We start from the raw sequence: 14,340 nt of genomic DNA on the forward strand, positions 1-14,340 counted from the left end.
TGAAAACCAACAGCTAACATCATATGTAATGTTCAAAGGCTGTCTTCCTAAAGTCAGGAACAAGACAAAGATTTCCACTCTGACCACTTTTATTCAGCATTGTGCTGGATGTTCTAGCTGGGGCAAGTAGACAAGAAAAATAAATAAAGGCATTAAGATTGGAAAGAAAGAAGTAAAATGATCTGCATTCACAGATGACATGATATTATATGTAGAAAATTCTAAAGAATTAAAATTATTAAGACTAATAAAAGAGTTTCACAAACCTGCTGGGTATAAGATCAATATGCAAAAATCAATTGTATTTTTATACACGAGTAATGAACAGTTCAAAAATGAAACAAAGAAATCAATGTACAATATCATCTAAAATAATAAAATATTTGAGTTGTTTAACAAAAAGTGTGCAAATTTATACTCTATAAGTGCAAAACATTGTGGAAAGGCATTAAAGAAAACCTAAATAAATGAAAAGCATCTCATGTTCATGGAGTGTAAGTGTTAATAGTGTTAAGATAGCAAGACTTCCCAAATTGATCTAAAGATTCAACACAATACCTGTCAGAATCTAAGCTTATTATTTTTGGTAAAAATTGAGAAGCTGATTTTAAAATTCACTTGGAATTGTAAGGGACCCAAGATAGCAAAAACAATCTTGAAAAAGAAGCAAAAAGTTGGAGGATTCATTCTTCAAAACTTACTAGAAAACAATGATAATCAAACCAGCATGGTACTGGATAAGGATAGACATATAGATTAGTGGAATAGAATTGAGAGACCAAATATAAACCTTCACATTTATATTTATTTTATTTTTAAAAATATTTTTGTTTTTAAGGTGAAATTCACATAACATAAAATTAACCTTTTTTTTTTGCCGATTTAATAGATTCGGTCTTACATGTTAAGACCCAATTAATATAGATGTGCAACTAATCAGAAGGATAGGTGTGTATTTTTTTTTGAATTTTATTTTATTTATTTTTGTATACAGCAGGTTCTTATTAGTTATCAATTTTATACACATCAGTGTATACATGTCAATCCCAATTGCCCAATTCATCACATCACCCCCCCCCCCCCAACGACTTTCCCCCCTTGGTGTCCATACGTTTGTTCTCTACATCTGTGTCTCAATAAAATTAACCATTTTAAATTGTAGAATTCAGTGACATTTAATACATTCACAGTAATGTGTAACAACAACTTCTATCTAGTTTTAAAATATTATTACCAGCTGAACAGGAAACACATTACCTTTCCAGGCATTCTCTATTCTCTACTTCTCTACACCACCAACCCCTGGTTACCAACAGTTTGCTTTCTATCTCTATGGATTTATCTATTTTGAATATTTAATATAAATGGAATCATATATATGACCTTTTGTGTCCGGTTTCTTTCATTTAACATAATGTCTACCCCAGTTGTAGTATGTGTAAGTATCTCATTCTTTTTTATGTCTAAGTAATATTCTATAATATTCTATTATATGTAAATACATTTTGTTTCTCCATTTATTCATTAATGTACATTTGGGTTGTTTCCACCTTTTGGTTATTTGTGCATAGCACTGCTGTGAACACCTGTGTACAAGTATTTGCTTGAGTACCTGATTTCAATTCTTTTGGGTATGTACCTAGGAGTAGAGTTACTGTGTCATATGGTCGTTCCATGTTTAATTTTTGAGTAGCCACTAAAGTATTTTCCACAGCAGCTGCACCATTTTACATTCCCACCAGCAATATATGAGGGTTCCAATTTTTTTCACATCTTCATCAACACTTCTTATTGTTTTTAATTATATTTATTCTAATGGGTATAATGTGGTATCTCATTATGATTTTAATTTGTGTTTCCTTAATGACTAATAATATTGATTATCTTTTCACATGTTTATTGGCCATTTGTATATCTTCTTTGTATAAATGTCAAGTACTTTGCCCATTTTAACTTGGATTGTTTGTTTTTAACTGTTAACATAAGGTCTCTTTATATATTCTGGATACTAGACTCTTGACAGATGCATGATTTGCAAATATTTTCTCCCATTCTGTGGTTTGTCTTTTCACTTTCTTGATAGTATCCTTTGAGGCAAAAATGATTTTAATTTGATGAAGTCCAGTTTACCTATTTTTTATTTTGTTTCTCATGCTTTGGGTGTCATATCTAAAAATTCATTTCCTAATCCAAAGTCAGAAAGCTTACACTTATGTTTTTTCCTGAGTTTTATAGCATCAGCCTTCAAATTTATATCTTTAATCCATTTTGAGTTATTTTTGTATATGTTGTAAGGCAGGAGTCCAACTTCATTCTTTTGCATGTGGTTATCCAGTTGTCCCAGAACCATTTGTTGAAAAGACTATTCTTTCATTGTTGAATGATCTTGGTTTTAAGGGGGTGGTATTCAAAACCAGACATTTGATAGTATTGCAGGATACAATCAATAAATTTTCAAGTTTTTAAAACTAGGACCTTTATAGTAAGTAAGCAAGTAAGTAATGTGGAAGAGTAATACTGAAGAATAGCAATACATATGCTGTATGAACGTGATTATAACTAGAATTTACAAAGCATGAAATTAAGCATTCATAATGAATCACATATAACTTATTTCACTGTATATATAAGTAAATCATGTGAGAATATGTTCTGTTCTGACCACCAACACAGGGTGTTCCAAGTCATTCACTATTATCTAAATCTCTTTCCTGCCATGAAATTTTATTCCATTCTTCTATGTTGATTTGTCTCATAAAGCTATGTTGATTTTTTGCAGCTGAAATACTTTTCCCCCTCTTAAAGTTCCACCGGTCTTGTTCTAATGCCTCTTACAGGAAGCTTGCAAAGTCCTTTCCTTTTCTTTCCAAATTTCTCATACTTTATCTTGTTCCTTTTCTTTTCACTGTTTTCTTTTCTCTTTGTTCTGTGTGCTTCATTTTATTTTTATTCGTCTTTTTTTTTATTTTTCTGCTATTTCTTTATGCCTGTAATGAATAGGTGAGCAAACCTATTCATTATCCCTCATTGTGAAGGTAAAAGATTGACTTTCTAGCAAAGCCATTATAAATAATTGCTTCAGGAAAGAAATTTACCATTTATCATTTTCTGATTCCTGCTTGATTTCAAACATCCTTAGTCCTCCTAGTGCCAAAGCTGGGACCACTGTTCCCACCTGCAGGCTTAGCCTGGAAACATTGATTTTAGAATATAAGGCTTTAAAATTGCCATCCTATCACTCTGTGACTCAATATCAAGTTACTCATGCTACTTGTTTGGACCTGCAATTATGATCCTTTGGATAAATGCTCTTGTGATTTGTTCACTTTGTCCCCATCTTGCCATTCTGGTAACCCATTTTCACTAATTATTTTCTGAGCCTGAGTCCCTACCTTGGTACCTTGTCTTCTACTTCAGTCTGCTAGGACTGGATTTTTGTTTTGTTTCTGTCCATTCCCCCTTCTTCCCTGGAGTTCTCCTTTCTGAACCCTAGGACAGTAGCCAAGTCCATGTTAACTTGCTGATGGTCTACTCTGACTTCTGTATTAGCCTCCTGAATCCCTTTTCTCTGCTCAGCTGGCCTGTTGGGAATTACTATTGTCTTATAAGCAAATAACCTCAAGTTCACCATTCTTTTTTTTTTGTTTGTTTGTTTAAAATGGAAAGTTTACTTGCTCAGTACACCAAATAGAATGCAAGCACTGTCATGACAAATATACAGAAATATGCAGATCAACATAAAATAGTAATTTAGTTTAAAGGAAGGGAAATCTCTTTAAATGTTATGACAACGTACTCCCAAGAATCTTTTTTTTCAGTTAATTATACATTTCAATAAAATACACGGTAATGAATTAAGTGGAAGTTAGCTTGTGAATTTTTCTTAAAAATAAAAATCCGGGCTTCCCTGGTGGTGCAGTTGTTGAGAATCTGCCTGCCAATGCAGGGGACACGGGTTCGAGCCCTGGTCTGGGAAGATCCCACATGCTGCAGAGCAATTAGGCCCGTGAGCCACAATTACTGAGCCAGCGCGTCTGGAGCTTGTGCTCCGCAACAAGAGAGGCCGCGATACTGAGAGGCCCGCGCACCGCGATGAAGAGTGGCCCCCGCTTGCCGCAACAAGAGAAAGCCCTCGCACAGAAACGAAGACCCAAAGCAGCCATAAATAAATAAATAAATAAATAATTTAAAAAATAAATAAATAAAAATCCAACCCCATTAATCCATGCCAGTTAAACACTCAACTAAAATTTCCAAGTAAGTGCAAAAGGAGATGGAGTTAGTTACCTTTTTTGCTTGAACAGTCCCAAGGAAAATGGTTACTACAAACACAGCAGGCAAACTGTTAAGACCGACCTATCTAGAACATAGTGTTGAACTAATTTCAGTCTCAAGTTGTGCTAAATGCTCATCATTAGTATGGCACAGTTTGGTCCATGATATGGTTTAATGCCAAGACAGATCCCAATTTGTTACAGAAACACATAGATTACTGTTGTTTTTTTTGTTTGTTTTCTTTCTAAATATATATATTTTAAAAAGCCAGGTATACTTCCACATACAAAGGCAGGTTTTCCCAGGAGGAATTTACAGAAAGTAATCTGGGGTGCGCCGGGTCACATGAGGCTCTCCACGACGAGGTGCTGGGTCAAACTGAAGGAAGGAATACTTCAAAGTGTCATCTAATTCCATGATAGCAGCCTGGTTCCCACAACGGTAACAGTAATTCGGTGCACTGAAAATGGTAACCGCATTCCGATCATGACACCAATTGTATCCCTCCATTACAAGTTGGTGAGCACGAGAAACCAGTGTGAGACCATTGGCATGGTTAAACGTTTCAGAAATATCTTGTCCAAATGTGTAGCCAGAGCCGCGTGGTGAAATACCCCACCCACCACGATCATCTGGATCTGACCATAACAGATCACACATTGGGCCCTCATGTGGAACTTCTTGTAAACGATCCAGGGCTCTTATATGTGTATCTATGGATGGGGAGAGGCCACCATGGAGGCAGAATATTTGTCCATCTACTAAAGCTGTAAGTGGCAGATAGTCAAACAGATCTGTAAAGTATTTCCAAACATTGGCATTCCCATACTTTCGAAGACATTCATCATAAAAGCCATATACTTGGGTAATTTGTTGGCTTTCGTGGTTTCCTCTCAATATTGTAATACGTTCTGGATAACGCACCTTTAATGCCACAAGAAGAGTCACAGTCTCCACAGAATAATGACCTCTGTCTACATAGTCACCCATGAATAGATAGTTTGTATCTGGTGACTTCCCACCGATTCTAAAGAGTTCCATAAGATCATGGAATTGACCATGCACATCTCCACAGACAGTAACAGGACAACGGACCTCTTGCACATTTGATTCTTTTGTTAAAATTTCCTTAGCCTTTTCGCACAGCGTCCGCAACTGATTCTCGTTCAGCTGTTTACACTCGTTCAGCTGCTCGACCCACTGGTCCAGCTCCTTGGTGAACGCCTTGTCGTGCATGGTGGCCCGAGCCCCTCCCCCGCTGCCTCCCGACCCCCTCCCCCTCACCCCGCGCGCCCCAGTCCCGGGTGCCGCTCCCCTTGCCCGGCGCCGCCGCCGCTGCCAGCTCCCAGCGGGAGAGGAAGGAGCCGGGGAGCGCGACACCGCGCCCCGCCCAAGCCCCGCGGGCGCCTCCGGGCGCACGGCCTCCGGGAGACCCCTGCCCGCCCTGGCCCGTCGGGCCGCGCGCCCCAGGAGTCGGTGAAGGGCGCGGGGAGGTGCGGGGCTTCCGCGGAGCTCCCGCCGGACGATGGGCACCTGTCGCCACCGTCTCCCGCCCGCCGGCCGCTCCCGGTTCCCTTGCCCCTTCTCTCTCGCTCTTTCTCTCCCCTCCCTCCGGGTGTCCCAAGTTCACCATTCTTAAACTTCAGTGTGCATAGAAATTACTTGTGGTATGTATTAGAATTTCAGATTCCTGTATTCTATGATCTGAGATTTTGATTCACTATGTTTGGGGAAAAGCACAGGTCTTTTAATTTTTAACAAGCTCTTTTGGTGATTCTGATGCCAGTGGTCAGCAGACCATACTTTGAGAAACATTATAACTTACAATTATGGCTCGCCAATGAAATGTTTACTATTATCTATTGTCATATTATTTGGATGCTACTTCTGAATTGAACTTCACTGAGTCTAAAGGGCTGGATCTGTTTTAGCTGCCTATCATACCTGATGATTTCCACCTGTGAGGTTTGCTGAGCCCTAAATGGCTTGTTTCTTTTCTTTTTTTTTTAATTTTTATTGGAGTATAGTTGATTTACAATGTTGTGTTACTTTCAGGTATACAGCAAAGTGAATCAGTTCTATATGTATATATATATATATATATATACATACATATATATATATATATACATATATATATATGTATGTGTATATATATATATATATATGTATGTATATATATATATATATACTCTTTCTTAGATTCTTTTCCCATACAGGCCTTTACAGAGTGTTGAATAGAGTTCCCTGTGCTATATATACAATAGGTCCTTATTAGTTACTTATTTCATATATAGTAGTGTGTATATGTCAATCCCAATCTCCCAATTTATCCCTCACCCCCTTACCAACTGGTAAGCATAAGTTTTTTTTTTTATACATCTGTGAATCTACTTCTATTTTGTAAATAAGTTCATTTGTACTCTTTTTTTTTAGATTCTACATATAAGTGATAACATATGATATTTGTCTTTCTCTGTCTGACTTACTTCTGAATTGAACTTCACAGAGTCTAAAGAGCTGTATTCCCTGCCTGTCATACCTGACGATTTCTACCTGTGAGGTGAGACCTCAATGGCTGGTTTCTGCATGCAAACTAAAGATGGACAGAACCAGGCTCTGATCCTAGATGTAGGCCCTATGTGTGTGGCTTGAAGTTGAAATCACACTTTCCAAGGGTGCATAACAAATGAGCTTGATTTGAGTGTGATTTGATGGGTGATGCTTAGTAGCAGGGTAGAGACAATACTTGTGTTGTCAAGTGATAAGTGGGAAGCTGGAAAATATTCAGCATCATGGACATTTGACGGTTTTGGTTGCCCAGTATTAATTTCCTTTTCCTAATTAGTATTTTAATTTCATTATGAGGAATTACCTCTTCTCCATTGCATCTTCTGTAATCAGGTCCCACTTCCTCCCCTAACCAAAGGATGAAAAAGTGATCATAATTATGCCAACTTAACACTACTTTCCTGGAATTTCAAACTTGAAGGGAATTGCCAAAAGACAAACAAGTTTGAATCTATTCTATTCCAACAGAGGGTCCAGTGCATACTCTTTTGCTACAAGAGCATTCCTATTCCTATGGTTACATCTTCTTAGCCTTTAGTTGCCTTGGTTCTTGCTGATTTCTAAACCTGGTTCTGCAGCCTTCGGGTGTTTTTTTTTTTTTTTTTTTTTTTTTTCTTTTTTTTTTCGGGTGATTTCTATGAAGAAACAATATGTTTCCAATTAATTTATTTTTGCCTAAGTTAGCCAGATTTACTTCCTGTTGCTTGTAAACAAAGAACTGTAAAGGATATATTCAGGAAGATAAGGCAAAAGGACTGGAAAATTGTAATACAAGCTTGGGGGAAGAGGGTTCTCTGAAGGGACAGCAACATGTTGGAGGACTCATGTGGGCCCAGAATTTGGACTAAGAATACCAGTTGTAGGGCTGAGAATAAGAGAACTAGGTCCAGATTCTACCTGTCAGTGATAATGTGTTACTAACGTATTGAATGGTGTTGAACCTGCAATTTGAAGTTTTTATACTTATAGAGAGAAGTAGCTGGAAAAGGTAGAGACTGATGGGGACTGACAAATCCCAGAGATCATCTCTAGTTCTAAATCTAAGCCCTGTTAATCATCTTCATCCACTTCTGGAAACCACACTATTCCTGACTACTAAGATACGCCTCTAAGAACAAGCAGCAGATTGTGAAGATCAAGATAAATACTGGTTCAGACCTTTTAATTTATGCCTTTCCACATGTATATCACATTTAATAATTTTTATTGGTGGGGATGGAAGTAAGGGTAAAGAGAATACAGATGTTGAAAATTATGTTTATATTTATATCTTTTTTTCCCAGAGGCTGCAAATTGTATATTATTTTCTTTTCTTTTATTTAACAGTCATGAATTTTACACACATCACTGTATACATGTCAATCCCAATCGCCCAATTCAGCACACCACCATCCCCACCCCACCGCAGTTTTCCCCCCTTGGTGTCCATACGTTTGTTCTCTACATCTGTGTCTCAACTTCTGCCCTGCTACCGGGTTCATCTGTACCATTTTTCTAGGTTCCACATACATGCGTTAATATACGATATTTGTTTTTCTCTTTCTGACTTACTTCACTCTGTATGACAGTCTCTAGATGCATCCACGTCTCAACAAATGACTCAATTTCGTTCCTTTTTATGGCTGAGTAATATTCCATTGTATATATGTACCACATCTTCTTTATCCATTCGTCCGTTGATGGGTATTTAGGTTGCTTCCATGACCTGGCTATTGTAAATAGTGCTGCAATGAACATTCGGGTGCATGTGTCTTTTTGAATTATGGTTTTCTTTGGGTATATGCCCAGTATTGGGATTGCTGGGTCATATGATAATTCTATTTTTAGCTTTTTAAGGAACCTCCATATTGTTCTCCATAGTGGCTGTATCAATTTACATTCCCACCAACAGTGCAAGAGGGTTCCCTTTTCTCAACACCCTCTCCAGCATTTGTTGTTTGTAGATTTTCTGATGATGCCCATTCTAACTGGTGTGAGGTGATACCTCATTGTAGTTTTGATTTGCATTTCTCTAATAATTAGTGATGTTGAGCATCTTTCCATGTGCTTCGTGGCTGTCTGTATGTCTTCTTTGGAGAAATGTCTATTTAGGTCTTCTGCCCATTTTTGGACTGGGTTGTTTGTTTCTTTAATATTGAGCTGAATGAGCTGTTTATATATTTTGGAGATTAATCCTTTGTCCATTGATTCATTTGCAAATATTTTTTTCCCATTCTGAGGGTTGTCTTTTCGACTTGTTTATGGTTTCCTTTGCTGTGCAAAAGCTTTGAAGTTTCATTAGGTCCCATTTGTTTATTTTTGTTTTTATTTCCATTACTCTAGGAGGTGGATCAAAAAAGATCTTGCTGTGATTTATGTCAAAGAGTGTTCTTCCTATGTTTTCCTCGAAGAGTTTTATAGTGTCCAGTCTTACATTTAGGTCTCTAATCCATTTTGAGTTTATTTTTGTGTATGGTGTTAGGGAGTATTCTAATTTCATTCTTTTACATGAAGCTGTCCAGTTTTCCCAGCACCACTTATTGAAGAGACTGTCTTTTCTTCATTGTATATCTTTGCCTCCGTTTTCATAGATTAGTCGACCATAGGTGAGTGGGTTTATCTCTGTGCTTTCTATCTTGTTCCATTGATCTATGTTTCTGTTTTTGTGCCAGTACCATATTGTCTTGATTACTGTAGCTTTGTAGTATAGTCTGAAGTCAGGGAGTCTGATTCCTCCAGCTCCGTTTTTTTCCCTCAAGACTGCTTTGGCTATTCGGGGTCTTTTGTGTCTCCATACAAATTTTAAGATGATTTGTTCTAGTTCCATAAAAAATTTCCATTGGTAATTTGATAGGGATTGCATCGAATCTGTAGATTGCTTTGTGTAGTATAGTCATTTTCACAATATTGATTCTTCCAATCCAAGAACATGGTATATCTCTCTATCTGTTGGTATCATCTCTAATTTCTTTCATCAGTGTCTTATAGTTTTCTGCATACAGGTCTTTTGTCTCCCTAGGTAGGTTTATTCCTAGGTATTTTATTCTTTTTGTTACAATGGTAAATGGGAGTGTTTCCATAATTTCTCTTTCAGATTTTTCATCATTAGTGTATAGGAATGCAAGAGATTTCTGTGCATTAATTTTGTATCCTGCAACTTTATCAAATTCATTAATTAGCTCTAGTAGTTTTCAGGTGGCAGTTTTAGGATTTTCTATGTATAGTATCATGTCATCTGCAAACAGTGACAGTTTTACTTCTTCTTTTGCAATTTGTATTCCTTTTACTTCTTTTTCTTCTCTGATTGCCGTGGTTAGGACTTCCAAAACTATGTTGAAAAATAGTGGTGAGAGTGGACATCCTTGTCTCATTCCTGATCTTAGAGGAAATGCTTTCAGTTTTTCACCATTGAGAATGATGTTTGCTGTGGGTCTGTTGTGTATGGCCTTCATTATGTTGAGGTAGGTTCACTCTATGCCCACTTTCTGGAGAGTTTTTATCGTAAATGGGTGTTGAATTTTGTCAAATCCTTTTTCTGAATCTATTGAGATGATCATATGGTTTTTATTCTTCAGTTTTTTAATATGGTGTATCACATTGTTTGATTTGCGTATATTGAAGAATCCTTGCATCCCTGTGATAAACACCACTTGATCGTGGTGTATGATCCTTTTAATGTGTTGTCGGATTCTGTTTGCTAGTATTTTGTTGAGAATTTTGCATATATATTCATCAGTGATATTGGTCTGTAATTTTCTTTTTTTGTAGTATCTTTGTGTGGTTTTGGTATCAGGGTGATGGTGGCGTCATAGATTGAGTTTGGGAGTGTTCCTTCTTCTGCAATATTTCGGAAGAGTTTGAGAAAGATGGGTGTTAGCTCTTCTCTAAATGTTTGATAGAATTCACCTGTGAGGCCATCTGGTCCTGGACTTCTGTTTGTTGGAAGATTTTTAATCACAGTTTCAATTTCATTACTTGTGATTGATCTGTTCATATTTTCTGTTTCTTCCTGGTTCAGTCTTGGAAGGTTATACCTTTCTAAGAATTTCTCCATTTCTTCCAGGTTGTCCATTTTATTGGCATAGAGTTGCTTGTAGTAGTCTCTTAGGATGCTTTGTATTTCTGCGGTGTCTGTTGTAACTTCTCCTTTTTCATTTCTGATTTTATTGATTTGAGTCCTCTCCCTCTTTTTCTTGATAAGTCTGGTTAATGGCTTATCAGTTTTGTTTATCTTATCAAAGAACCAGCTTTTAGTTTTATTGATCTTTGCTATTGTTTTCTTTGTTTCTATTTCTTTTATTTCCACTCTGATCTTTATGATTTCTTTCCTTCTGCTAACTTTGGGTTTTGTTTCTTCTTCTTTCTCTAGTTTCTTTAGGTGTAAGGTTAGACTGTTTACTTGAGATTTTTCTTGTTTCTTAAGGTAGGTTTGTATAGCTATAAACTTCCCTCTTAGAACTGCTTTTGCTGCATCCCATAGGTTTTGGGTCGTCGTGTTTTCATTGTCATTTGTGTCTAGGTATTTTTTGATTTTCTCTCTGATTTCTTCAGTGATCTCTTGGTTATTTAGTAACGTATTGTTTAGCCTCCATGTGTTTGTGCTTTTTATGTTTTTCTCCCTATAATTCATTTCTAATCTCATAGCGTTGTGGTCAGAAAAGATGCTTGATATGATTTCAATTTTCTTAAATTTACTGAGGCTTGATTTGTGACCCAAGATGTGATCTATCCTGGGGAATGTTCTGTGTGCACTTGAGAAGAAAGTATAATCTGATGTTTTTGGATGGAATGTCCTATAAATATCAATTAAATCTATCTGGTCTATTGTGTCATTTAAAGCTTTTGTTTCATTATTTATTTTCATTTTGGCTGATCTGTCCATTGGTGTAAGTGAGGTGTTAAAGTCCCCCACTCTTATTGTGTTACTGTCAATTTCCTCTTTTATAGCTGTTAGCAGTTGCCTTATGTATTGAGGTGCTCCTAAGTCGGGTGCATATATATTTATAATTGTTATATCTTCTTCTTGGATTGATCCCTTGATCATTAGGTAGTGTACTTCCTTGTCTCTTGTAACATTCTTTATTTTAATGTCTATTTTATCTGATATGAGTATAGCTACTCCAGCTTTCTTTTGATTTCCATTTGCATGGAATATCTTTTTCCATCCCCTCACTTTCAGTCTGTATGTGTCCCTAGGTGTAAAGTGGGTCTCTTGTAGACAGCATATATATGGGTCTTGTTTTTGTATCCATTCACCAAGCGTGTGTCTTTTGGTTGGAGCATTTAATCCATTCACGTTTAAGGTAATTATCGATATGTATGTTCCTATGACCATTTTCTTAATTGTTTTGGGTTTGTTTTGGTAGGTCCTTTTCTTTTATTGTGTTTCTCACTTAGAGAAGTTCCTTTAGCATTTGTTGTAGAGCTGGTTTGGTGGTGCTGAATTCTCTTAGCTTTTGCTTGTCTGTAAAGCTTTTGATTTCTCCATCAAATCTGAATGAGATCCTTGCTCGGTCGAGTAATCTTGGTTGTAGGTTCTTCCCTTTCATCACTTTAAGTATATCATGCCACTCCCTTCTGGCTTGTAGAGTTTCTGCTGAGAAATCAGCTGTTAACCTTATGGGAGTTCCCTTGTATGTTACTTGTCGTTTTTCCCTTGCTGCTTTCAATAATTTTTTTTGTCTTTAATTTTTGCCAATTTGATTACTATGTGTCTCGGCATGTTTCTCCTTGGGTTTATCCTGTATGGGACTCTCTGCACTTCCTGGACTTGGGTGGCTATTTCCTTTCCCATGTTAGGGAAGTTTTCGACTATAATCTCTTCAAATATTTTCTCTGGTCCTTTCTCTCTCTCTTCTCCTTCTGGGACCCCTATAATGCGAATGTTGTTGCGTTTAATGTTGTCCCAGAGGTCTCTTAGGCTGTCTTCATTTCTTTTCATTCTTTTTTCTTTAGTCTGTTCCATAGCAGTGAATTCCACCATTCTGTCTTCCAGGTCACTTATCCGTTCTTCTACCTCAGTTATTCTGCTATTGATTCCTTCTAGTGTAGTTTTCATTTCAGTTATTGTATTGTTCATCTCTGTTTGTTTGTTCTTTAACTCTTCTAGGTCTTTGTTAATCATTCTTTGCATCTTCTCAATCTTTGCCTCCATTCTTATTCCGAGGTCCTGGATCATCGTCACTATCATTATTCTGAATTATTTTTCTGGAAAGTTGCCTATCTCCACTTCATTTAGTTGTTTTTCTGGGGGTTTTTCTTGTTCCTTCATCTGGTATACAGCTCTCTGCCTTTTCATCTTGTCTATCTTTCTGTGAATGTGGTTTTTGTTCCACAGGCTGCAGGATTGTAGTTTTTCTTGTTTCTGCTGTCTGCCCTCTTGTGGTTGAGGCTATCTAAGAGGCTTGATGGGAGGCTCTGGTGGTGGGTAGAGCTGACTGTTGCTGTGTCAGTCAGAGCTCAGTAAAACTTTAATCCACTTGACTGTTGATGAGTGGGACTGGGTTCCCTCCCTGTTGGTTGTTTTGCCTGAGGCAACCCAACACTGGAGCCCACCTGGGCTCTTTGGTGGGGCTAATGACAGACTCTGGGAGGGCTCATGCCAAGGAGTACTTCCCAGAACTTCTGCTGCCAGTGTCCTTGTCCCCACAGTGAAACAGAGCCACCTCCCGCCTCTGCAGGAGACCTTCCAACACTAACAGGTAGGTCTGGTTCAGTCTCCCCCAGGGTCACTGCTCCTTCCCCTGGGTCCCGATGCGCACACTATTTTGTGTGTGCCCTCCAAAACTGGGGTCTCTGTTTCCCCCAGTCCTGTCAAAGTCCTGCAATCAATTCCCACTAGGTTTCAAAGTCTGATTCTCCAGGTATTCCTCCTCTTGTTGCCAGACCCCAAGTTGGGTAGCCTGACGTGGGGCTCAGAACCTTCACTCCAGTGGGTGGACTTCTGTGGTATAAGTGTTTGCCAGTCTGTGAGTCATCCACCCACCAGTTATGGGATTTGATTTTACTCTGATTGCGCCCCTCCTACTGTCTCATTGTGGCTTCTCCTTTATCTTTGGATGTGGGGTGTCTTTTTTGGTTAGTTCCAGTGTCTTCCTGTTGATGATTGTCCAGCAGCTAGTTGTGATTCTGGTGTTCTCACAAGAGGGATTGAGAGCACATCCTTCTACTCCGCCATCTTGGTTCCTCTCCTATATTTATATCTTGAAAATAAAATTCATTGACATTTCCTAACATGCCATCTTGTTATGGTAGGAGGTGAAGGCAGAGCTAGAGATTGATGAGTCAAACTATGATGGGGTTGTACTTGAGCTGGATAATTTCCACCTGGACAAATAAGAAATGTTCAAGAAAAATGTTTACTTATTTAGCATTAGGAAGTATAAAAATATTCTATATTTGATTCTAAAATTCATATGCAACTCTTCTTTCTACTAAAACTGTGTCTATAATACATTTTTTTCATTTTTAAACTTTTATTTTACAGGTATTTAGCAGGCAAACTTCTGGAAAGTA

General features: G+C 37.6%; 1 protein-coding gene across 1 annotated transcript; it reads right to left on the reverse strand.

The window, feature by feature from the left end:
* Nucleotides 1-4,507: 4,507 nt before the first annotated feature.
* On the reverse strand, nt 4,508-5,511 carry LOC118888619 (serine/threonine-protein phosphatase 2A catalytic subunit beta isoform-like). Its single transcript, XM_036839896.1, has one exon. It carries the CDS (start codon nt 5,509-5,511, stop codon nt 4,588-4,590), a length of 924 nt encoding a protein of 307 aa, XP_036695791.1. The 3' UTR covers nt 4,508-4,587.
* Between the last annotated feature and the right edge of the window lie 8,829 nt (nt 5,512-14,340).

Source organism: Balaenoptera musculus, chromosome X (genome assembly GCF_009873245.2).
Source record: "Balaenoptera musculus isolate JJ_BM4_2016_0621 chromosome X, mBalMus1.pri.v3, whole genome shotgun sequence".
Lineage (NCBI taxonomy): Eukaryota > Metazoa > Chordata > Mammalia > Artiodactyla > Balaenopteridae > Balaenoptera > Balaenoptera musculus.